General features: G+C 36.8%; 1 protein-coding gene across 1 annotated transcript; it reads left to right on the top strand.

Annotated features, from left to right (window-relative positions):
• Nucleotides 1-124: 124 nt before the first annotated feature.
• Nucleotides 125-26,783, top strand: LOC140137775 (ubiquitin carboxyl-terminal hydrolase isozyme L5-like). The gene is made up of 11 exons (XM_072159542.1): nucleotides 125-256; nucleotides 10,054-10,120; nucleotides 11,880-11,985; nucleotides 12,863-12,988; nucleotides 14,348-14,409; nucleotides 14,981-15,111; nucleotides 16,515-16,578; nucleotides 20,976-21,090; nucleotides 22,485-22,601; nucleotides 23,627-23,725; nucleotides 25,226-26,783. The coding sequence occupies exons 1-11, from the start codon at nucleotides 178-180 to the stop codon at nucleotides 25,310-25,312; spliced, it is 1,053 nt and encodes a 350-aa protein (XP_072015643.1). The 5' UTR covers nucleotides 125-177; the 3' UTR covers nucleotides 25,313-26,783.
• Nucleotides 26,784-27,720: the final 937 nt, after the last annotated feature.

Raw genomic sequence — 27,720 nt, 5'->3', positions numbered from 1 at the left:
TTGAAACGTGATGAGTCTGTAATATCGCTTTAAAATTAATCATCCCCCCTTCAAAAACGTTTTTGACTCTAGTGGCCACCCATACCGGTACTCCATATGCTATTCGGATTTCCATCAAATATCACATTTGACCACCCTGTAAGTACTAAAAGGTCAATTGAGGTCAGCAACAAAAACATGGCGGGTGGTTCAGCTGGCGATTGGTGTCTGATCGAGAGTGATCCTGGCGTCTTTACCGAATTAATTCGGGGTTTTGGTAAGTTTGGAATAGAATTCTGAAATTGGGATAACCAAAAGGAGTAAACCGCTAAAGATTTGCGGGGATTGATTCGGTGAAAAAGTGGGTATAAGGAAACTAATACCACTGTTTTGTTCGCACATCATGCATGTGTGGTGCGTGACTGCAGAATTTTGAACCTTGTCCTTGACACAAGTGTCACTTTTGCTAGCCCTTTAGGGATGACCACTGTTGCATCAATTTGATTGGAATGCTCCCATAGACACACATGGAGCTCATCTGTGCACAACTTGCAGGGCCGTTTCTAACTTGAGCTCATTTTTTATTTCTGAATATTTTTCTTTAAGGCCAATTACAATTGATCCTTAGTTTCCTGTTTCCCTCGCGCGTTCAAAATCAAGAATGGAAAAATATTTAATTATTTTATTTTTATTTAGGTATTTTCATCTTTTAATTGACTTTGTAATTACTTTTATTTGCTAATATCTGTTTTTGATCATCTCAACTTTGATTATGAATATAAAACAAGAACATTGTAGGGTCCCCTACTAATATTAATTTAAAAAATCAATTATAAAGGTAAAATAATTAAATCCGTAGTCTTAGTCAAAATGACCAAATGGACTGTTGATAATAGTCACGACCACATTTTCAAAATAAAGAAAGTAATAGATAATTAATAATTAATAGATAATTAATAATTAATAATTAAAAGTCGCCTCGTCCTTTATTTTCAAACTTGAAACAGGAAACTAAGAATTAATTGTGAAGGGCCTAATGGGAATTGAATTGAACTTGAAGTACCCGGTAGTAGATTTGCGTCCAGAACTTTTTGAAATCCCACGCGGCTTTTTTTCATTATTCATTATTCATTATTTCTATTCTATTAGGCACAAACGAACTACCCCCATTCACTACATGGATCGAATCCATGGGTTCCTACAGTCACTAGAGTACCCATGGAAAACAGGGTACGGTACTGAAAACCAGTACACAATTAGACTCGCTTGCCAGTCCTATATACGCCGTACCTATGTATATTGAAGACTGGCTTACGCCATTTTGGATGTCAATGGGAAATACACACTTAACGATTTGCGCCGGTTAGAAACTTGAAAAAAAATCTTTAAAATTTCATCGATGTATATAAAAGTGGTACCAACCGTATTGTGCTTGCTAATTTAAGACTCGGTTGAAACAAAATTAAGGATCGAAAGCATTTTAGTGTCCAAAAAGGCAAAATTATCGTCAAAGTTCTGCGAAATCGGCACCCTTATGAAGGGTTCAGAATTGAATCGGGAACGAAAATATCCGATCTTTGCGATCAAAAACACAAAATTACAACTTTAAACATACTATTGGCAAAAGACATTATTACCAAACAAACAGAATGGAAAATTTGACATCATTTTCTCAAAATATTGAAAAAATTTGCTCACTAGACATCGAAAAAGTACGCAATCCAATTCCCGTTCAAACGCGTGGGAAACTGAAAGTGCGATAATCGTGACTAGTACACAATGTTCATATGGGCCATATGAGTTAGTTTGTTTACATTGCAGTAATTCCTTCAGAATAGTCAATACAGATTCCAACAGATAAAACTTACCTCACATCAGTTTTAGTTGCCCCTAATAACTCCAAATTGACATGACATTGAATTCTATTTGCTCAATTTCATACCAAAATCAAGGAAAACATGGTTTTGTTAAAAATAACATGGAAATCGTGCAGGGTTATATCTGGTCACTCCACTAGGCCACTTGAAGTAATCAATATTGGCACTTGAATGGCGTGACTCATTAACTTTCTGCCCATTGTAAGACTGATGTGTTGTAAACTTGATTGCATAACATTAAGATTGCCAATTGATGTCCTTTCTATTTGAGTTAAATTCAATTATGGTCCCGAGTACTTCTGTCATTGATAGAGTAGACATGTCCACATTGCTTATTATAGAGGGCGACATTCAATCCAAAAAGTTTGGACCACAGTAGCTCACAGTCAATGGCTTAACTGTGTAATCCCCATAGGAAATACAAAAATTTGAAATTTCGACACCAGAAACTTGACGACGTAGTCTAAAAAGTGCTGGTACTTTATCCTTGATACAGAAGTCAGCATGCAGTGAAAGTTAGATTTCATAAAATAAAATCGCCTTTGTTTAAAATGGATCATCGTGGTAAAAAATGATGCATTACATGCTTTTTTTGTACAGTAAGTCATTGTAAGGCATTGTCAATGATGGTCGAGAAAAGTGCAGTTTTTAAAACAGACATTTGCCCATAACTTCGCTAGTTTTTGACCTACAGACATGGTTGACCCCTCATTTTTTAAGTTAAATAATCACCTTTTTAAACAAAATAATTTCCATGTGAAATATCCTACTTGAAAATTTTGTGAGCATGCCTATCATTGATGTAAACATTGACAAAAAATGTCAACAAAACATGCTACTGCACAACTCTATGCCTGTGTGTGTGTGTCTGAGGGCCGATCTGAGGGCTGATGACACACATTCAATGGGTGTACCCATTCACGCTGTACAAAGTTGGAAGTAAAGGAGCCGGTTAGTTCGCAAGGCCTCAAGGCAAACTTAAAAAAACGGGCAAACAGACACATCATTTATCGGTATGACATTTTTGTTAATAATCCAGGTTTTGAGATGGTCTTTCATCAATAATATATACTTTGGTACTGGTGGGGAACCTAAATTTGGAGGAAGCTGTTCATAAAATCATTGATTTTATTGACATATAAATGGATAATGAAAAGAGACCGAATAATGAATAATGAAATAGCGACCTCATCCTTTTTTTCAAACATCCAATCGGAAACTAATAATCGAGTTCCATTGGCCTTATTGGTGATGCCCTATCTAAGTTTGCACTGAAGTGCCATCTCAGTTTTGGTGCGCCGACTTGGATCATGTGCTAATGATTTTTATTTATTCTGGATAAGTAACGTGAAGTATTTATTACAATTTCAAGCATAGGAGTTTAGGTAAGAAGTACAAGAAGCTGTGTAATTAATATTTATGACAAACATGCAACTATTTAAGCTACAGGAGCCTTGTATTTTTTAGTACAAACTCTAATTGAAATCATGCAATTGCGTTGCACTATCTTTTTGTATACACTTCGTCCCATACCGTTGTGCAGAGCTACTACGGTATGGGTTCCCTGTACTAGGAGCCGGTTAGCACGCCAGGCACCACAAAGCATGCAAAGTGCATAGCATCGGAATTTTGGTGATCCCCGTCATCTTTGTTACCGTTTGAGGCAGTATCGCGCTGCTCATTAAATATTCATAAACCCAATCACGTCACATTCACATGGTCTTAATCGGTAGCTCGGAGTGGTTGGGATTGACCAGGCATGTTTTTATGAATGAAATTATGACCTTAACAGGGGTCAGGCATTAGCATATTCATATGGGTTTTTTTTTTCAAGATGTCTGCTGGCTACCGGCGTTGCCCCCGGTGGGGTCACTCCCTGGCAGGGGGGACGCGTAGGACTGTTACCACAAGTACAAATTACCCCCTTTCGCAGTCGATTTCAAGGACAAATCATGAAATTGTACCCCTTTTTTACTCAAAAATAAGGACAAAATGGTACTCTGAAACACCCCTATTTTTTAGACTCCAAGGACACATTCGCAATTTTGACCCTATTTCACCATTTCAAGGACGAGGCTTTCATGATTTTTTTTTCAATAATTAACAGGGCATCAAAGAATTCAAGTAGTACCCCTTGCATATACATCAGAGATAGGGGCTACATAGAAAATAATAAGAACCCCTTTTTTCAAATTTCGCGGACATTTGTGTGATAAAACACCCCTATTTTTCCAATTTCATGGACAATTTTGTCCGCGGACAAGCCCTAAAAATGACCCCCTTTTCTGTGATTTTGGTAACGATCGTGCGGTCATTATTGCAAGTTGAGTGACCCCACCGGGGCGTTGCCTGGCCTGTCATGCTTGTTGAACTGAACTACACGCCCGGGACTCGCGGTGAACAGCCAACACGGGTGAACAACATCATTGCAGACTCATTTTCACAGTTTTTACGACTGTTTTACCAACTTCAAACTTGCTGATTTTATGTTTGAAAATTGAAAGCCATTTTTTCTTGTTTCTGGTAAATGATGAAATTTTTTGCAAATAATGAAAAAATATGCGGTAGGTTTTGGAGCATGCGGGCGGTGGACGCAAATCTACTACTTTAATTCCCATGGCCTTATTATGTCAATATTAATAATGTTTTATAAACTATTCTGTAAATTACAGCAACACAACATATTTTGTTTTCCCGTAAGTGCGAGTTAAAATTGATCCATCACCACAAAGTCTAGCTCTGCTCAGGATCTACAAGTAGGAGAGGATGACATAAAATAATCAGATCAATACTATCAGGTGTTAACCTTGGTCCTCTGAGCTGAAATTTGACAGTGTTGCCAGAAATACTTGTCTCACATCATCTTTCAAAAGGCTAAGTGATTGGAGAAGCAGTTCTCGAGTTAGAAATTAAAACAACAGCTTCCGTTTGGAATTCAGATAAGCCTTTCGAATCATTGGAAATAGATAACTTTCTGAACCTAATTGTGAAGTTTGATGATGATTTGATGAATTGTAACACCTGATACCATCCCTAAAACTATTTCTTATATTTACTATAGACACCCCACTATGTAGAATATGCCTGTGCACGCAGCATGACCATGGTGCTGTGACCATATAGCTGTAAAATTATTTTGGAGCCTGGAATGTGTTAATATACACGTAATCATATACCAACATAAATAAAATCCATTTCTTTTCCCTTTTATGGATTTTGGTGATTTTGTCAAACAAGTTGCAGAATTCTGCACCTATGACTGGAAAAAAATAAGTTTTAGAGGTGAAATTTTTTTAAACCAAAATTGTTAGTTTTATTGTTCTATTTGATGCATAATAAACCCACTGACATTCAAACTTTTGGTTGTGAAAAAAAAAATCACCTGTGCCATTCCCGGGTGCCATTTTGTGCCATGTTGGCCATTTTGAATGGCTTTTTGGATTTATTCTCTAAAAACCCGATTTTAGTGCAACGGTTTGAAAAAATAATTTGTGTCATTGACCTGTAAAGTGCTATTTCAAAAGAACCACATTTGATATACTTTCATAATATGCTTGTTTCCTGTTTATGTGTACATGTATATTAAAAAAAAATAAAGAAATATAAAATTTTAAATATATACTTTGTGAGTTTTGTTACTAATTGCTTTTTTTGGACTTTTGTCATTTTATTTTGTTCCAATAAGCGGTCAGAATGGGAAACTTTGAAAATTCATAATAATTCAAAAAGTTTTTTGTCCGATTTTGACCATTTAACCACCAAAATACTTCTTTTGATGAGTTCTATCAAGTACACTGTATTTTGCAACAACAGGGGCAATATGAAATTTTGATGGTCATCCGTACTATAATAGAAGACAGAGATAAAAAAGACTAGTTTGCGTCTGACGTCACTGTCAATCACATTCCCTATGATCCCTATGATGATTTTGGTTAAATAGCGCATCAAAAAAGGGAAGGCCGATTAAGCGTTTAAATCTGGTACAATTGGTACTGATCGGAGAAAAGGAATAGCAGAAAATGGCGACAAATTATGTACTTCTCTAGGTATTGTTGACTTGGTGCCTTCGGGAAAGAAAGTTTCCTTCTATTATAAAGACTTAGCAGAGTACTCACACCTCCATCAAGGAATCCAGGGGCAAGGAATCCAGTTACTACACTGTAATTTCAGTGATTCAAGACAAGCGATATGTTATTTATGTACCGCTAGAATATACCTCATTTCTTAACATATAATGAACCACTTTTCTTGAATCACTGAATTCATTGGATTCCTTGCCCCTATAATATAATGGCCCATTTCACGGTTAGGCGCCACTTTTTGATTTTCAACATATCTGGCCTGGTGTGTAAAAAATAATGGGGTTACAGAATTGACTGTTGGTGATTTTTCATTGTCTCTGTATGGCCTACCTCCACTAGCTTAATCGGCCTTTCTGCTTTTATCTTTCAGGGCGTACCGGGGTAAGAAGTAGTCAAAAACCACATTTTACTAGCAACCTGGAAACAGACATTTATTTTCCAATGCTGCCACTTTTAACTATGTTGAGCCTACCAGCTGCTTTTGTTGTTTTTATGTAGTGAACAAGTTGCACTATACAGCCATACATGAACAAAGTAGTAGTTGTCAGTTAAACTAGCATGAGAACCATTTAAATTTCTGAATTCGGATGTGACATTTTCCGTTCACATCTATGTACCTTATTCAATGTGGAATAGATCAACTAATACTTTACATGAATGGCAAACTAGTGGTTTTAGTAAAGTTCAGAGTCTTGTTACTATTTGTTGAACAAATTACACTTGTTGCTCTTAATATGTAGATACAGCGATATTTTGAATTTTTGCCAACAAATTCCGTTCACAGTTTTGTCACATCCGATTAATTTTCCAAATAGTATAATTTATTAACAAATAAGTGGCAGAATTTTTTCTCCTTGATTTTTAAAAATCTCCTGCTACGAGCTATCTAATGACACCATTTAATGAAAACTCCTTCATCAACTTAGCTTACAGATGGCTAACTCCACAGAAATGGTACATTTGCATGAATTTTAAAAGTTCATTCAATGCTTCCAAGTTATTGTTTCCTGTCAAGTAGACTAACAAAGCTTTCAGAAACCAATCTTGTTTTTTGCCTCGCATAATTTGATACATTTTTATGACAATTTGAAGTTTGGGGAATTTGAACAGGTTTGTGTATCCCTAATTTTGCAGGAAATTGCTATCTTATGATAATGCTGATCCTAGTGTACATCATGCACAAAAGATATAGTGGTTTAATATCAGCTTTGATATCTTTACTGCCATTCCAGAACAAAATTTAAACCCACCAGTAACATTATAAATGTATACTACGGCCTTCAAATATGGGTATTGAAATGTCCCGTCTGTCACAGAAAAACATCAAAAAGTTGTTTATTTTCTATATTTTAATATATTTTTTGTTCAAAACTTAATTCCTATCTCCTATCAAGTAGGCCTCATATAAAAAACAAAGTAAAATTGTTCACTGACATTTAGTATAGAAAATATTCCATCTCAAAATGTGTCCGTCTGTCACATTTTAGCATTCTTACCATGTACAATGTACAATCAAATGGGGGAAATTTTCAAGTCAGAAATATTTAGTTTTTTACTTCAGATTCATATTCTGCACTAAATTGTGGCCAATAAAAAATTATTTAATGTTCATTTTGACAATTAAAATTCCATCTGGCAGTCAAACCATTGTAAACTCTAAAATGTGATCATTTTTATGGGTACTGGATGTTTGAAGTTGACTCCCCTCGTATGAGAGGCCTCAAATGATGTTTAAGGTAATATTTTATCATGATTAAATGTTGTTCATAATTTCTGTGTGAAAATAAATCCCACAAAGTATATTTGAGCAACTCGCCATTGCTCTAAAGAACACTGTAAAAAATGTTCAGAAATGGTCCCGTCTGTCACGTCCCGTCTGTCACAACTTTGGCGAGTCCAGGTATAAAAATCTCAGCTTTGTATTTTTGGAGTATGATGTTTACTGAGAGTTTATGTACCAATGCTGAATGTTGACAGCATTTTTCAATAAATCTCACTTGAGAACAGATAGAGTTTTGCAAGAATATACTTTTTCTAAAAATTGATGTTTTTTCCGTCCGTCTGTCACGCTGTATTTCAATTTGCAACCATACAGCCATTGAATCACTTGGTTTCATCTTGTGTGTTTTAAATTAAATTAAGACATGTTCTCTTTGACTTGGAGTATAACAGTTTGGGATATGGCTTGCAGATTTTTTTGTTGAGGCATTTGAAAAACAAAAGGTCTATCTAACTGTCCCGTCTGTCACGCTGGAGTTAGCCAGATGTCATTTCAAAGTTTCCGTTCACATGTGTCACATCCATGGTACCTGTCACATCCAAAATAGTTTCTTCAAAGAACTAAGACAGGAATGGGACTAGGATGCCAGTTTGAAGTTATTTCATTACAGGTTTGTGGGGATCAAAAGGCACAACAAATCTTTAATTCAGTATGCCTTCTTTAATTGTGACAGGGGACTCAAAAAGCTTCAATTTCCGCTCACATGTCACATCCTCAAAATTAGTAGTTTTAGGTCAAAATACTTAAACAACATGATATTTTACTTTCTAAAATAGGTTTATTATTTCATACATGTCTCATAATATGATTATTTCATGGCTTTGTTGATTGTCTTTAGGGGACAGTTTTGTATACAATTTACAGAAGCGGATGTGACATTTTCAATTGTGAACAGAATATTTCAGTATTATAAACATTTTGCTTGTCAAAAATATAAAGGGTCATGAAAAAGATTTTAGCATTGCTCAATTCAATAGAATCTCACAAAATATATGTGTTAGAAGTGCTTAAAGCTTATATTTTTGACAAGCAAACTGTTTGTAATATATGAAATATTCTGTTCACAATTGAAAATGTCACATCCGCTTCTATAAATGGTAAACAATGTTTTAAAATGAACACTAACACAGGTTGATATGTTTCAGTATATCCCATTTAATTTACTGGGGGTGTGAAAACTCGTTGAAGCATTATTTTCTGAAATATACTCTGCTTTACAGTGTGTGGTTTCCGTTCACATTGACATCAGTCACATCCAAAATTGCACAAACATCAGAATCTTGAATTTGACCTGTGTTTTCAAACTGGCTGATATTATTTGTGAACATTACCCATATTATGACCTTCAAAGCTGTGGAATATCAGAGTCATTCCTTGATTATTAAAATTGTTGCGTAAACCTTTTCATGTCAATTTCCCTTTTTTACCACAAAAATTACATTTAAGTGGCCATAAATTTGTCATAACACAACAAAAGTTGCCCTAATTTGGTCACAAGAGAGCCTATGACACACTTGTTTATTTTAAATATCTATTATATATGTATTGGACAGTCAAAGTATAAATATTCACTACTCAATATTTATCCAATTTGTTAAAAAATTACATAACATGAGATAATAAATCATAATTTTCTTCAAGAAGTAGAGAGATTTAAGCTGGGAAATGATATTTTTATGAAAATCTGGTCTAATTTGGAAAAGAAAACCCCCATTAAATGAAATTTAATCCATTTTGAAAATTTCAAGTTTTTTTCACCAAAAGTGGCGCCTAACCGTGAAATGGGCCCATAACTTTTGTTACCAGTATGTACTATGTAGTTATTTTTTGAGAAAAATGCAAAATTAGATAGTCACAAAATTTATCAGGGGATGTAGATGGTTGAATGGTAAAGGTGTTGTGCTGTCACCAGAAACTGTAAGAAACTGATTTCAGCTTCTTACACACTATTGAAATTGTGCTCATACTTTTCCCTGCAAAATGGTCGTATTTAGTTCCCAATAGCTAGGGCGCTTGCACGAAAGGTTAAAAGGTTGATAAAAATGACCTGCATTGAGAGTCAGTCAAGTGACGCTGGAGGACAAACAAACTATTATCATCCTCTGAATCTTTGGCGCGTCATTCAAAACCCATGCTTTTATTGTAAGGAATACCAGTACTCTGTGGGTGATATTTCATTTTCACATGTTCCAATATCGTTGTTGTGCCTACAGGGCTAGTGACCTGTGGCGTACATGAAACCTGCCTTAGGCTGCCTATACCATATGGTCAGTTTGTCAATTTGAGTTTTCCTTCAAACTCTGAATTTTTTTTATCATCCTTGATTTTGTTGCAGGTGTTAAAGGTATCCAGGTTGAAGAAATATGGAGTCTAGATGATGAAACTAGTTTGAAAAAACTTGAGTAAGTAAAGAGAATGGTTCCAAACCAAAAAGATTAAATTAAAGAGTACAGACTCGGCCCAGGCCCTGATTATACAAAATAAAGCGTCGCGGGGCTGGAAAACATCCTATGTGTCATTGGCCCCTGAACATGTTTAAAGCAAAGCCTCGTATGTAACCTGTTGGCAGTTTTGTTTTTTCATGTTCAGTGGCCACAAGCACAGGAGGTTTTTTACCTGCCCAACGACGATGACGAAAGTACCTCCCGATTATTGGCAAACTTTAATTTATAGTAGAGTTGAAAGAAATGACTTTCGTCCCCTTCTCCGATATCAGATATGATGTTCCAACCGTAAGCACTTGGGTATAAGCCCACCCCATAGATGGCAGATTTCACTTAAAAATGAGGGTGGCTTAGAACCGGGAGGGGCTAGTAGTAGTACTTGAATTTTAAAATGAGAACCCCACATGCCAAATATTGGGGCTGAAGACGTCTAAGAGAACACTGGATGAAAGCTTCCCCTCGGTAAGCAATTTCAAGTTTGTGAGAAATAAGAAAAGTTAAACACAAAAACAATCTTCGCCATTTGTATATGCCCAATGTCCTAGTAATTTCTATCATCTGTGTCATTGGTTTTTTTAATTATAAGTATGGAATGTTAATTATCAACTGATATTTTTTATATTTGTGTGAGAGAAAAGCATTGATTTAGATTAAGAACTTTGTCAAAATACAGCTGTTATACCAGAGAGCACCATTGTTCCCAGAATGTTTTGAAAAATAGGGGGTGGGCTTAAAGCTGAAGGTGGGCTTATACCTGCGTGGTTACGATAATATCGGCCGATATCCGATCCAATATTTAAAATGGGCTATTCTACAATGTAGTTGAAATCTATGCACCCCTATGGATCAAGACACAACCTTAATCTTTCACACACAGGGTGTAGATTTCAAATGCAGTCGCACATTCAGGTATTCCCATTTGAAATTCACACTCCCTGTGTGTAAGATTAAGGTCATGTCTTCAATAGGGGGTGTATGGATTTCAAATTGTATAGCCCAATGCTTAAGGTACAATATTTTGGTCCCCAACAAGACAATCCTGCGGGGCGGATTTATCATAGTGGTACTTACTGGTTCTGGGATTTATAACTTTGGTCTGAACAAAAACCTATGTGTGTGTGTCTGATGAAAAAATTGTTTAAGTAACCCAGTAATTGTGAATGTTAGTTAATTAAACAATTTTGATAGAAACTTTCAAATAGTTTCTGTGTCAAAGTAGGGAATCACAGCCATGTTTGATTGTTGTTCATGTTATCTGCTTTTGTAAGATATTTATCAGGGATGTGAGAGTTCCTCTTTTCAGCTGATTTCCTCTTTTTTTGTTGCCAAAATGTACGTGTTTTTCTTTTATTTTCAGCCCATATGTGACGTACATCGAATGAGCAGTAAATGTCCTCAATTGTATTCGAGTTACAGTGTAAAATGGGCATGAAGGTCGTATTCATTGGTACTCAATTTGGTGCTACGTGTACCTCATTTAATGAGATACACGTAGCACCAAATTGAAATACCTATGAATATGACCTTCATGCCCATTTTACACTGTAACTCGGAATACAATTGAGGACATTTACGGCTCATTCGTGCTGTACGGTCACATATTTGGCGTTTTTACCCTGATTTTACGCTGTTTTTAGTGATTTTCCTCGTTTTTGGTCTGTGGCCTCTCACACCCCTGATTTATAATGTCATAATTTTATCCATTTTGTCCATGCAGACCTGTTCATGGGCTTATCTTTCTCTTCAAGTGGCAGCCTGGTGAGGAACCATCAGGCACTATAGTACAAGACAACAGATTGGACAAGATCTTCTTTGCTAAACAGGTGAAAATATGTAGATAGGATGTAATAATTATTATTATTAAATGTAAAATTAATTCATGAAATGTGCTATTTGTGGAGAGGAGGGCGAGATGCAGAGCGGTTAAGGCATTGCGCTGTCGGCCGAGAGAGAATACGATTGGCAAGGGTTCAAACCTTGGGCTTGCCTTAGGTGAGAATTCTCTTCTTCACCTAAAATGTTCCTACAAGGTTGGAAATCCTACAATTAAATTAAATAAAATTGAAGAATTTCTTCTCACCCCCATGCACTGCTTAGCTTGTGTAGATATAGGTAGTGTATGTGCGACGTCTAGTGGTTCGGAAGTCACGTAAAGCCATTGGTCCTGTGTACAGGAAGAGTCAAACCCTGTGCATGTTAAGTGTCAGAACTTTTCGAAAAGCGACCATCCCCCGTTCTGATATCTGCAATCAATCCTAGGTTTCAGGATCATGCATAGGTAAACGGTGTTAATTACGAACTGCGTAATTCTAGTTAATATTTAGCCTGCGATATCAAGTTTATGAGACAATGCCAACAAGATTATTCAAGAGCCAGTTGAACTATGACATTTCTGTATGTACACTAGTGGGTGAATTAGTGACAGGATAGAGTATTTGTAAGTTTATAGGAGGTGGTACTTATAACTTAGCTATTGATCTGCTGGATCAAGTCATTCATTACTCATAACCAGACAAGTAGGTTTTGAAATATTGAGTCTCCATAAAATGTGAGTAGATATGTTTCATAGAACTTAAACTACTAAGTTTGCAATAAATCAAAATGTCTCTGTGTGTCAAGTAAAGCTGCGTAGTGAAAACTAAAGCTGCCTTTTGAAAAGTTTTGTTTATTTTTTGCTTTGTTGTTTTGCATTTATTGTAGGTGATCAACAATGCTTGTGCCACTCAAGCCATCCTAAGTATTCTTCTGAACTGTCAACACAATGACATGGACCTTGGTACTATACTCTCGGAATTCAAAGACTTCTCACAAAGCTTTGATCCTACGGTAAGTCATGTGTCCCTCAAACCATCTTATTTGTATGTATATGGACAGTATAGGTCCAGGAGGCCAGCCAGTTGATTGACCAATCTATGATACCATGCATGGAGCATCCATATGGGGAGCATCTGTAGTGCATAAAGTCTTATTCAGATTTCCTTTGACAGCTTAACCATCGCGTGTATGTGCGCGACGTCAAGCGTGTGCATTGGACCTTGTGCAAATAATACGCGCTGGACAGCTAGCAGTACGCTTAATTTGTAAAAGGAAATCTGAATAAAACTTTAGTTCTTCACTTACAGAAGTCAGCACTTCAAAGGAAGGAAGGAAGGGTTATTGCTCTTCGTACAGCTTTCAAATATTTAAATTTCCAGTGCATATTCTACTTAGTGAATGTGTAATTACTGCAGGAATTAGCATGATTTCATTTCATTTATGCCTGCACTGTACAAAAAGTCCTTCTGTGATAATGGATTTTGGTATTATCAATTTTAATGGATTCACAGTAATACCTGAGCAGGTTCAATATCAAAACTGTACTGAATTTAAAGGTAATCAAATTTGGAGATAAAAATAATCATGTGGGCCACCTTTGCAGTAAACAGGAGTGGGCGAGAAGAAGTTTAACATTCTTGCACATTACCCATAAATAGGAATATTCTCTTCCCTGTGAATCCAAGATGGCTGCCGTGGTATGAACGGCCATCTTGGATGTGTATTAAAGGTGAATTTAAAAACTGCTTATATGAGAAATAAAGAATAATTATTAGAAAATGTGTATGAAGTAACTTTAGTATATGTTTTCCTTTACTCACATGTCCAAGATGGCTATCATGGGCTTTGTATACATCATGGGCTTGTATGCACCATGAGCAACTTGTGGGATTTTTTTCTTGGTGCATTTTATGCACCGTGAGTGAAAGAAGTTAAAACACTCATCTAATAATAAGTTCTGCTCAATCCCTGTCTGTGTTTGCCTCCAAACGTGGACATTGTGTTTTGCTATCTAACCGAGGACGTGTGTATGATGTTTTCATCGCCTAACCGTGGACTAAAATGGCGGATTTTTGTGTGTATAATACTTAAACGGAATTTTAGCCATCACCCCGCGGACGGTAGTTTTACACGTGTGGTCCTCGGTTTCAGGCAAATAGCGTTTAAAGCATCTAGCATGCATTTGAGGTCTTTTGCAGTAGTTTGAGACCGAGGACAGTCCTCGGTTGGAAGTAGGTCCACAGTTTAGGGTGAAAAATCTTGTATGTGTCCTTGTTTGTCGGCGAACACGTACGCACCTTTCCTTATTCTTATTGACCCTGCTGACTTTCAGTATTGAATTTGCATTATGTTTCTCTTTGATTTCAATAGATGAAAGGATTAAGCATCAGCAATTCTGATGTCATCAGGGAGGTACACAATGGGTTTTCAAGGTAAGCCACAAGTTTGTGTTGTGACATCAAAAGTGTACAGCATGTTTCTACATCTTCCTATCCCACAATATGTTTCTACAATCTACATCTTGACTGTTTCTGACATTGTAAGTTCAAGTGGCAAATGTTCAAGACTCATTACAACCATGTTGATCTTTATGCTTTAAACAAATTATGGTTCTTTGTTTTTATTTGATTAATTATTGTTTCTTCATAGTTAATTCATATGATCTCCTAATATAAGTTTATATTTTGACAGGGCTTGAAAAAAATGCGGATTTCCCAGGAAGCAAGCTGGATTTCCCATAATTTATACCATGTTTTTATATACAAAAAGATGCAAATTCCCTACAAATACCAGAATTTCCCTCCAAACACCCAACATTTTTTGCGAAGGAGCTTCCCAGTTTCAGTCTTATATAAAAAAGGAGTTTTTAGAGTTCTCATTCAGTTGAAAAATGTAAGTAGATAGTGGTAAACATTAAAAATTAGGAGTCATCAATAAATAAGATTTAAAAGTTATTATAAAAGGTACCTAATTTTTTTTCAATATTATTTCCTTGACATACAGGCAGCAGATGTTTGAATTTGATGCCAAGCAGGCCAACAAAGACGACGATGTCTTTCATTTTGTTGGCTATGTACCTATAGACGGTAGACTCTATGAACTAGATGGCCTTAAAGAAGGACCAGTAGACTTAGGTAAGTTGGAACCAACTTTTTTGCTTTTCAGAATCTTGATCCTGTTCTTGCTTTATTTCAGTGTTCACAAGTTACTAGAGCATACCCATAATATAGCTGTATCCTGCAGGCCTTGTCTTTTGAAAATTGCAGGCGAGTGACAAATCGCTCTCCTCACAACTGTTAGGTGAGCTGTAGGTGAGTGGTTCATCGCTCTCCTGGGGAAGCTTAGGCGAGGGTTTATCACTCATCATACATGTGTATTTTGTCACGTAATTTGTGCCCTCGGCGTATGTTTTGACGTCTTTGGCTACAAATCCTTTGATTCTGTGATCGGCCAGTATCTTGCATGTTTTACAGTACACGCTTGTAACCTTAATAATTCCATCTTTCACTTCCATTTCGAACCCATAAGCAGCTCTACCTTTCAAGTTCAGAATGTCTTGAGCTGCACCGAATTCAGCATGATTTTGGTCTTAAAAAAGTTCCAATAAGATCCGATAAAAAAAATCAAAAATCATGCAATCGCCCCGGAGTGTCAGATTTCCACATGTCAAAACATTAGCTTAAAGCTATTCACCGTGCATTTCATGCATATTTACTTGATGAAAATAAAAATGACCATCGTGTGTGCGGTACATTTTTCACATTTTACCGATACCCGTGGTATTGTTCATGAGATGTTACCATTATAAAGGAGCAGAAGCAGAAGCGATCGGAGCTTTGTAAGGACGGGGTCGCTGATGTCTTGTGGCTATTTTTAGACAAAGTTGACATTGTAAAATCAGATGCGCGATAAATCACGCTCCTCGATGCAATTTTAGGTGCGCAGTGGCGCGCTTCAAAAGACAAGGCCTGATCCTGCCTAGTTATAGCACATTCATAATGGGAGGAGAAGATCTTCCAGATTTATCAAAATTAGTGGTTACTCAGGTTTTGTGATGTTGACAATCCAATTCAACGGTAACATTATATCCAACTATTGACATTATTATATTTTCAGAATTTTGCATCTTACACCTTTTTTACGTAACATTGCTATCCAACTACTTGGACAGTAGCCTCATTTGTATACTAAGAAGGCTATTCTGAGCGCAATATATATACAAATTTATTGGTAGAGTTATGAGTTTTTAAAGAATTGGGTGAAACAAAGTCGAGCGCAATATTGTTAAAACTCGTAGAAAGGCCAATAAATTTGTTCATTGTCCGAAAATATTTACCCAAAGTTATGTTTTCATTATATCCGTTCAAAATGAAAATTGAAAGCTATCAGGTACCAAGTGTTTGGACATATTATGATGTTAAGTAGAGTTTAAAGTTTTGACGGAATTTCAACACATGTAAAATTTGCTTTTTGCAGAACCCATGGTTCATTTGATAATGTCATAGTAAATCTTTTGTTTGGTATGTTTATTTTGCAGGAAAAGTCGACACCAATGATTGGTTGAAAACAGTCAAACCAGCCATAGAACAAAGAATAAGGAAGTAAGTAGGAAGCACTAAGCAGGATTGAATCTTGTCTTGTATCCGAGTTGTGATAGAAGGAATCTGCTGTAAATGAAAATATCATTGAAAAGAGCAAATTGTAAACGTCTAAATTTAAAAAAAGAATTGTTGTATATGCTTACACGAAACCCAAGTTTACTTATTTGAATAAAACCAACCATTTTTGTCGCTGCACACGGTTTAACTTACCATCCGTGTAGTGTATTGATTACCCATAAACAGAGAAATAAAAATTGATGAAAGCTGAATGTGATATGAAACGAAAGCAAGCAAACCCCACACCAACAAAAGGTCTACTCCCATTGTCTGATGACTGGCTAGGCCATAACCGGCCTTACGATTGGATGTGGTATGTTACAATGACCTCACGGGTCAACACACAATGACATTAAACAGTCATTACGGAAGCAACCATTTCTCTGCATGGGTAAATTGGTTTCTTCCAGACAAGCTTTCAGAAATGTTATTGGTTGAATTTGAAGATGTGCTAAGCTGGTTCATCAAACTCACATTAACCTTAAGGCTAAAAGTGATTTTTGGCTATCAGAAAGGGAAAAGGAACAAAATAGGAGAGAAGATGAACAAAGAAGTTATGGGTGAGTGATACAGATGAAACTGATATCTTGTCCCAGCTTCCTGGATATAAGCCCTCGCACTCAATCTTCAGTTGCTGGAGGAATGGGTCTCTCTGTTGGTGAAGTTCAGAACAGCGACAAGGAAGTGCTTCCTGGTTTCTGCAGCTTCGCCACACAGTGGGCACATGGGGGTTGATATTGTGTTGGTTGTACTTTGCTTGGTTCCCTTGTAAGTTGTATGTACCGGTTAGAGGTTTTGCTTTTATAGAAGCTCTATATACATCTCTCTGGTTTGGTTCAACTGTTTCCCATGTTGGGCTGTGTCTTGCCAATCTCGCAACCATCAATGTTGAGATATTTTGGGGGATGATTTCCCTATTATATATTATATATTAGACTTTATTTCAACACGGAAAGCCCAATTCAACAAAAGTTGTTTTTCCTTGGGGCCGTGCATAAACAAACATACATGTACAAAATAACAAACAATTGCAAAAGCTTATTATCTAGGCTTAAACATATTACAATCTCAAAATTATTAATTGTCAAAAGCCATAATGATACTCTTATGGTTACATACATACCATGCTTACAGGCATGGTTTTTTAAAGATTATTTTTAAAAGTATACAATGTTGGAGAGATTTGGATATTATTTTCTAGTTCATTCCCGCTTACAGCACCTCTATATGACAGACTGCGCTTTTTGTACTCTGTTCTTGGCAGGGGAATAGTTACATTACTTTGGCTTTGACGGAAATTATAACTGTTGTTTACATGACTGAAAATATGACTCAAATAAGGAGGTGCAAGATGATTTAAGATTTAGTAGGTTAAAATTAAACAATTGCATCATTCTTGAGTTTACTGTTCCAGAAGCAAAAGCACAGCAGAGGTTGATGAGGCTTTTCCATGCTGCTTTTGATGGAGGATTTATAAGTAAAGCAGGTCATGTGCACTTGGAAGGTCGTATTTGATGAGTAGCTGGCACACCATTGTGAACAACTTTTTGTCGTTCTGCGATATCACTTTCCAAGGAAGGGGTCTAGATCGTCATCAGAAACAAAGATAGCTTTTTTAGCTCGATCCTGGCTCTCACTGATAGGGCTCCAAGAAGTAGGTAAACTGCAGAATCTTCTGTTTTATCAGGTTGATGTTGTATTTGCTTGAGGATCTTCTTCTGGAAGGATGTCAGGATTTTAATATCACTTTCGGTGAGGTGCATTATCTCAAGACCATAAAGATACCTGTCTCCACATACGTCATACGTATATACCAACTTCCATGATATTTTGGGATTAATACCATTCATAGGTAATGTGTCTGCCTGTCAACATCTGAAGGTTCTTGTCTTCAGTAGTGGGGCTAAGCAAAGGTCTACTAGAGCCATCAGGTCTGCTGATTGTTGGTTCAGATACCTCTCTAAGATCTTGGGAAGTTGGGAGCTTACATGCTTCAGGTTCAGTGGAGGCAGTATAAGGATTGCTACATGGTATCACACTAAGATTCTCATCAGACTCTGCTGTATCAGCTATGACGGTGATTTGTTGGCAGCTTGAACAGGTAAAGATGGATGACGGATTAGAGGTAAACTCTTTCTTTCCTTCATCACTGATTTTTTTTTTTTTTTCGCAAGAAAAATGAAGCCAGATAAGGCATTTATGACACTCAATTGAGTCAGTTTCCACATCATTATTGCAAATAACACAAAGTAGTTGAGAGTTCTTCTCTATCATGATGAGTGGCTAAAACCATCAGACCGTCATCATCCCTGCATTGAATTTGGTTTGTAGACTCTTATTGCCACATAAAAGAGTATAAGGAGTGATTGAAGATGCAATGTTGTGGTCATTGTCAAGATCATCACAAAACTCTCTGTTGTTTTTCTTGCTTTGCTGACTTGATTTCATATATCTTGCAGCACTTTTCCAATATGCTTATCAGCCACTGTTAGGTTTAAGTTTGTGTCCATCAGATTCTGCATGACAGGAAAGTGTGAGGCACCAAATATCCTGCTCCAAGAAAGTATCCTTACACTTGGAAAAATAATCACAATTTCAAAACTAAACCATATTGGAGTAACTTTGTTTTTTTAATAGATGCACTATCTAATCAGGCACATTTTGATACCCCATTGAACCCAATGTGACTTCAAAAAGCAAAGTTACAAGCATTTGATTAGACGAAGGTCCAGTTTTAAAAAGTGACGCACTGGCCTGTTTAAAATTCAACAGACTAGACATCTGGTTTGAGAGTGTGCCTTTAATTAAAAACAAAAGGGACAAAAGAAAACTGAAACAAAAGAGCTAACAAATAAAATGCAAGTTATGAAATGTACAGAGAAGTAAAAACTGAAATAAATACTGCTTTAAATAAGGCTTTATTGAAGAAACTGTGTAGTCTCTTTGTTGCGCTTGTTGGAATCTTTTTGCGCCTTGTATAGGCCAATTTGTCACTATTAAAACTGAACCTTTGTCTATTCAATTGCTTGTAACTTTACTTCTTGAGGTCACATTGGGTTCAATGTGGTGTCATAATGTGCAGGATTAGATAGTGCATCTATTACAAAAACAAATTTATGTTTCAGTTTTGAAATTGTGATTATTTTTCCAAGTGTAAGGATACTTTTTTGGCGCAGTATATATCAATAACGTGTGTCCCATTCACCAGGGCGGATGAGGTAGTGTTGTAAAGGTTGATTGTAAATTTCAGACGGTTACCCATATCGCCATATTCTTTTTATTATAGATGGAATACAATTCTTGGACTATCGCCTCACTTTTATCTCTAACCACTGTATGTTCAACAGACAGATCCTTTATCAGGTCTGGGTTGGGATTGGTAATATACATGGCACTAATATAGGATTTAGCTGCCTCGTAGCCTGCCGTACTCAATTTTCAGTCGTAGTTGGCTTTTGGCTTTTGTTTCTGAAACAAGGATTGGTCTATTACATGAGTTTTTGTTGGAGAGCTTTTGATTGGTCAAGATCATATGAGAGTCTTAAGTCTTCATACACAAAGTCACCTTTTGTGTTTTGTTTTGAAATTCTGCTGCTTTTGCGTATTGCGTCTTTTAAAGCTGTAATTCTATCCATGATGAACAAAGGGCTATGTTCTTACTGAGAATGAGATGTACTACACCCAGCTCTGGATGACAAACAGATGCACCGCACACGGCTTGATTCAGCGACGAGTACGATGACGTGTAACTGTCTACAATACACTGGTGGTAATGATGGAGGGTGCCAGCACTTATTATGCAATGAGTTGTAAATAAAGTTACCACAGCGTAACTCACTCTGCTACTTCAAAGTACGACGCCTGTGCAGCAGGCCTTGCCGTCTACATTTTAAAGGCGAGTGGTCAATCACTCGCTAGCATGATGCTAGCGAGTGGTGAATCACTCTCTACATTTTAATCGAATCACTCGCTAGGTCTGAAAAATTATTCATATACTAATATGAAACAATATTACACACTGTTCACAAAGCTTCACAACCTTTCTTTCGTATCCAGGCTAAATATTATGGTAGATCGGATACAGGATACACTGAAGTGCTGAAACTTGCATGTAAATTGATATTGGATTCAATTTTAGGCGATTTGCAGCGAGCGATATTTAGTGTCTTTGGCGAGTTTAAAATCGCTCGCTAGAAATTGAGTTTGGGCGAGCGGTGGCGAGCGAGAGCGATCACTCGCCTCAAACGGCATGGTCTGGTACAGCATCGTTTTATTTTACAAATTGCAATCATTACTCATTGTAACTTTTTAGCGTATTCATTTTCTTGTGTGTCCACTAGGTATAGTACCAATGAGATCCATTTCAACTTGATGGCAATTATATCAGATAGAAGAATGGTGTATGAGAGGAAAATAGACGGCCTCAGAGAACAACTGGTTTCACTTCAAGATAAGGTATGTTCAGATGCTCGGATTGTGTCCACCATTTCCTTTTTCAGAGTAGCAAAACCATTAGATTATCCAGTCTTGACTTGACTATAGCATTACACCTCATGCAAGGTACACCCTCAGTCCCCCAAGGCTAGTACAGTTTTGCCTGGTGTGGTTGTGTCGTCTCAGGACGTGGAAGGCAAATTACAAGCTCCTGCTTCAGGATTACTGCTAAATATTAAACAGAGAGATCATGTCTCAAATGCCAGCATATTTTCCATGACCAACAATATAGTCTGTATACCTTTCTTGAGTCAGTAAAGTAAAATAAAATTTTGAGATTTTCTCAGAAACTGTTAATTTTTGAAGGAATCTGTTATGCTAGTTGGATTTCTTGCATCATTTCCTTTCTGAAAATGTATACTTTATATACTTCTCATTATTACATCAAGAGATACAATCAAAAACAATTACTGACTCGAGAAAGGTATGCAGACTATAGAGGAGCCAGATAGCTGTGTCGGGGAAATCTTGTGTGTTACCTGCACCGCAGCTGAAGGATGATGACTATGATGATGATGACAGAGGTGTTGTTGGTTCTCAGCAACAATTTTTGATTTTCAGCTGCAAGCTTCAATTGTCGCTGCAATTTTCTGCTTGGTTGATTAGCTGTGTTTTGGTGATTTGTTCTCCTACTCAATGTTTTCTACAGCAAAAAATGCTAAAACAAGTAAAAAATACTTTTGTTACACAATTAAAAAAAGTTTTTGGAGTGGGCCAAAACTTCCAAAAATTGTTTCCAAAATTGCACATTTTGGGTAGCCTCATTTAATATTAAAAAAAGGAAAAAACATCCTGCGTTTCTGTCTTTCCATTTTGTTCTGAGACTAACTTTTTTTCCCTAGCTGTAAAAAAGTTACCCTTTAGTGTAAAAATTAAACATTTTTTGACTTTCTCTCTAACAACAGTGGGTAAATGGCTCTTCAGTCTGTGGTTGGGGCAAGGCTATCCTATAATACAGGTTAGGACACCCTATGATTCCGTTGGGGAGACATTACAGTAAATTTTTTAATTCTTTTGAGTTCCAGGTACACAATGATGATTATGGGTCAACCGTCTTGTAGTCATGATTGTTGATCAGCCAATCAGTATGATTGTTTATCATTTCTGCATTCATGCCTATATACACTTGATGCACAGCACATAACTTTGAAGAATTAAAAAAATTTACTTTAGTTATGTAAGAACTTACTAAGACCTAGCCCCAGTCTCCGCTACTCAGTCCTACTTGTTCTGATGTAGCCACATCACATTACACTCCACAGGCTCAGCAGCGACTTGAGATCCACTATGTGGATATAAAGTCACACATTATAAATCCCAATATTTTATATCTAACTTTATTTTGTGTTGCATAGGATGAACCAATGGATACTGACCAATCACAGCCTTTAACAGAAAGTGCTATCCAATTAGAAATCAGCAAACTTCAACTCTTAGTGGAAGAAGAAAACCAGAAAATCACAAATTTCAAGGTTATCACTAAATGGGCTATTCCTTTTAAAATCCACACTACCCCTGTGGAAGATTTAGCTAAAGTGTTCCACAGAGGGAGTATGAGTTTCAATAGAATAGACAGTTTGGTAGCTTCCATCTGTAATACTCACTCAAGTTGTGAAGATATATGTGAAGCCATAATACAGGGGGAGTATGGGTTTCAAAATGATTATCTCTGACCAATTGCATTTAAAAAACATACTCCCTCTATGGAAGATATTTCCAAAATCGCCCACAGGGGTAGTGTGGATTTCAACTGGAATAGCCCAATGTTTCTGAAATCAATACTAAAGTGAACACACACAGAGCTAATTCTATTTTTTTCCTTTCTGATACCACATGCATACAAAAATAAATTAATATTTAGAAAATAGTGTTGTACATTGTTTCAAACTACACTGAAACTAAAATTGTTTAAAATCGATCAAGCACAATACTTGTATGTGGAATAATCTGAAAATTGAGCTAATCGCTATTACTAACTTGCTCAGGTCAATACCTAAGCTTACTGATGTTGAAATCCCTGCCATACTTAGTTGTAAAGAACCTTTTATATGTCCATTTGCTTATGTTTTTTTTTATTGTTTTTGGCTCCATATTTTTCCCTTCATCTCAATTTCATTATTTCTGATGGATCAGATTGTGTCACATATGATGGAATGGGCTAATCCAGTTGCAATTTATACACCCCCTATGGAAAACATAACATTTATCTTCCACACAGGGAGTGTGAATTTCAAATGGGTGTACCTGCATGGATGATTCCATTTGAAATTCACAGCCCCTGTCATGTCTTCCATAGGGGGTGTATGGATTTCAACTGGAATAGCCCAATTGGTACCACTGAATGGCAAGGAAATATGGTTAAGATGTAATGGTTAGGCAAAGTTATTAGGTGGGAAAGGCATTCAGATGTTACTCCAACAGTCCCAACCCTTTTAATCACATCATCATGAAACATTTTTACTAATAATTTTAAGTAACACATGTTTTGTATTTTCAGATTGAAAATGTTCGCAGGAAGCATAATTATTTGCCGTTCATCATGGAGCTCCTCAAGATCTTGGCAGCAAAGGGAGAACTTGTTCCACTTGTACAAAAGGTAACTTGGGGGGTTTCTGGTCATTTAATGTACACTAAGCCAAAAAAGAAACTTATAATTTTTCACAAGGTCGTATCTTAAAATCCTGTCCATCAAAATCAACCAAAATGACACACATGATTGCCTCAATACTCCACTCTAAACACATGTCAATAACAAAGCAGTTGTCCAACTGACACAAAGGCAAAATGCAGTGATATGGAACAGCTTCCTGGACCACATTCACAGCCCTATTGGCACCAGCAAAAGAAATCTGTGAGAACGGCATCTTGAATCACAGGTCACAAACTTACCAGGATCATCATGTCACATGTCCAAGCAAATAATGAAGTCCTTTAGTAATGGGTATGTCCACCGTGCGCTTGCGCGCATGCTGTGCACCTGCTTCTCATGCTTCCAACCAAGTTCCTGATGATATCCTGGGGAAGATTGCCCCATGCTTCCCGTTACTAAAGGACTTCATTATTTGTTTGGACATGTGACATGATGATCCTGGTAAGTTTGTTTTGACTCTCTTGAATGTTTTTAACTTAATGTTGTTAAAATTGTTGGCTGTGACCTGTGATTCAAGATCATTCTCACATATTTCTTTTGCTGGGTGCCAATAGGGCTGTGAATGTGGTCCATGAAGTTGTTCCATATCAGTGCATTTTGCGGTTGTGTCAGTTGGCCAACTGATTGGTTGCTGACATGTGTTTTGAGTAGAGTATTGAGGCAATCCTGTGTGTAATTTTAGTTAATTTTGATAGACAGGATTTTAAGATATGACCTTGTGAAAAATTATAAGTTTCTTTTTTGGCTTAGTGTATATCAATGATACAACCATGGACTAAAGAGATATAGACAAACTCCAAACAATCAAAGTCTCAGCATCACCCGATAATGAGGGCCAATTGTTCCATGAAGTGCAACAGACGAAACTGCTATGCATTGCACATACTGCATATTTTTACGGTCTTTCGCGTAAACGCAAAGATATGCAACGCTATGCCGCATAAACACAAAGTATGCTCAATCTAACGGTTGCTTATATATGGTTTAAGTTGTGTACAGAACAATATCAGTATTATGTATAGTACAGCATATCACATATAATAAGGTCTCTAAATAATGCCTGAATGTCTGAGGGTCATTTGGGCCCTCAGATTGAAATTTTGGAGGGCCCCAAACACATTTTCCAAGCACTGAAATGGAATGTTGAAATCATTCTGCTAAAGAGTACAAATGAAAAAAAGAAGAAAGAGACACATACAAACAAATGGTGTGGGTGATTCGGCCCAGCAGAATGTCAACTTAGCATGCCATCATTTTTTTGCAGGCCATTACCCCGCCCCCTTATTTCGAGGCCTGATAATAAGGTTCCATATCGTCAGCCTGCTACACTAATTGCTGAAGTATTTTTTGTAATTTTGAGAACAAAGTACAAAATATGGTTCAAGCATGCATTTAAACATATGACGATATGCTTTGTATTCTAAAATTTTCATCATTTTTTTTCAGGCCAAAGAGAAGGCAGTTGCCAAGCAAGAACAAGAAGCAGTAAAAGAAGCAGCCAAGAAAGAAAAACAACAGCAACAAGCAAAATGATAGTTACTATTCAATTCTATTGGTATATGTGGTGCACTGTGTTCTCCTAGCTTCTTTCTCACAGATGGTAGCAGAATCATACACAACACTAAGACTAACAAGCGATCACTGGCAACACTCTCGGTGGTTTTTCGTCACATAAAAATGACTCTAAATGGACACTTTTAGACATGGACTTGTTATTGACTTGAACAGGGTTGAACCGTCTTTTCACTGCCAGATTTTGAACTTTAAGTAATTATTGCTATTGAGGCGGTAAACATGGAAGACCAATTGCCAAGCTTTGTGAAGATTCTTCATCATCTTTCACCCATTGGATATACTACTTTAGAAAAAACACTGTAAGGAGTAATTAGTGGCATCTTGTACATATCAAGATGCCCAGTTTCAACTGGATGGATAATTTCGCTTGATGGATCTGAACTGGTACTAGCAAAATAGTGTTTAAGGCAAGAATAAAACCACAGAAAACTGTTGATACATTTTCATGAACAAGTAGTACAGGGATTCACCATACAGAGGTGCCTTGGATTAGATCAGGATAGGAATGACCTTATGTGGACAAGTTAAATATCAAGAAATGAGGTGGGTGTGTTCTGAACATACTAACACACATCATCTTGACTAAATCATTCAACTCGAGTAAAGTCCCAAATTCATTTCACCAGGTTACTTGCTTTTTACATTGAACACTTTTATATAGCGATCTGCTTACAGTTTGGAACAACTTTTGAGCCCGACCTAATTAATGAGTATTCTCTCTGTCAGGGTTGTACCATCTATTGTACTTGCCAATTTCTCCAGTCTGTCAAAACTTTTGGAATTGATTCATCAAGAGGTATTTATTTTATGGTATGAATTGTGATTTTCCCCCATTGAGTGCAACTGTAAGTATTCCCTAGATGTCAGAGGGGAGACATGGAACAACCAAATCCCGGCAAAAGCAGCAATGTGATGAAGCGAGTCATGTCAAGTGACATCATACTGACCAACCAAATTGTGTAACCTTGGGTAGAAGGAATTGAGGACTTTGCTTTATCAAAGTTTTAAATGTTAGCCAATTGCTGACTTTCCAGCCATTGTTTTGTAACTTGACACATGGTATCAATCAACCTATATTGTGCATGCTCCTAGTACTACCTGCATCGTAAGCATTTTGCTTTTGTACTTGTGCAAGACACACATGCTGCAGTAAATTTACTAGGCTATTCTAGTTGCTATCCATACATCACCTATGGAATACACAACCTTAATCTCCCACACGGGGTGTAAATTTCAAGTGGAGTCAACCATTGAGGGAACCCCATTTGAAATTGACACTCCCTGTTTTGAAGATTAAGGTCATGACTTCCATAGACAGTTTATGGATTTCAGCTGGAATAGCCCAAGACACAAGCATTCCATATTCATAGTTTCTACTTGTTTGGATGAGGTCTGAAAGATGCATGATGATATTAAAAGACCAAAATAATTTTTTTGTGTGTCTGACGTCCTTGTCAATCTAACTCCACACAGCTTGTGATTATGTAGCATCACATGAATATAGGACAGCAAGGATTTAGCTACAGAGCCGTCCGGCCGTCATTTGGACAACCTGTCACAAGAATGGACGCCCTACAAAATGCTAAAGGCATCCGTGAGGCCGTCCAAAAACAAAGCCTTTAGCAATATACAATCATGTTGAATGTTACAAACCACTGTTTAAGGAGCCTCTAAATGTCTATAAAAAGGTTACAAACCACTGTTAGGAGCCTCTAATTTAAATGTCTATAAAAAGCACTTTATGATGCATTTTCGCCAAGTACGAACTGCCATGGGCACCATTTTGTTAAGCTTCTTTACTTCCGGGTTTGGTAATAGCGCCATCTCTTGAAAACTCATCTTTGCATGTATTCATTTCGGCCATTGGCGCTCTTTCAGAATCCCAGACTGGGTTAGACGCCTTACTTTCAAATCCAGGCCAATGCCCTGTAGGACAGTACCTTTCCTAGTTATGCGATTCTAACTTATCACAGGATGTGTGTAGTTTGATTGACAGAGATATAGATGCAAACTAGTTCTTTTATTTCTGACTTTATTATACCACCAATGTATTACAGAGATATGTTGCATGCTTTAAAGCAAAGATGAACGATACTCTTTATTTGCTCTTTGCAATGATGTCATTTAAGGGATGGACATTCAGATATGATTATGACCTGTGGTTTATGAAATTTTGTTAAACAAGGTACCCAAGAGAAAAAAAATTGGAAAAGATTTTAGTACTCTACAGCATATCTGTACTTTGTTACTATGGGAACAACAACTAAACCCAAGGTTAGCTGACATTATTCTCAAATAAAGGATAAAACATATGTGTAATTATTTACAGCATACCTTGGACTTCCAAATAAACCAGAATTACTAGA

The sequence above is a fragment of the Amphiura filiformis genome, chromosome 17 (assembly GCF_039555335.1).
Source record: "Amphiura filiformis chromosome 17, Afil_fr2py, whole genome shotgun sequence".
NCBI lineage: Eukaryota > Metazoa > Echinodermata > Ophiuroidea > Amphilepidida > Amphiuridae > Amphiura > Amphiura filiformis.
The sequence above is the reverse complement of the archived record's forward strand: the minus strand, read 5'-3'. Positions and strand labels throughout refer to the sequence as shown.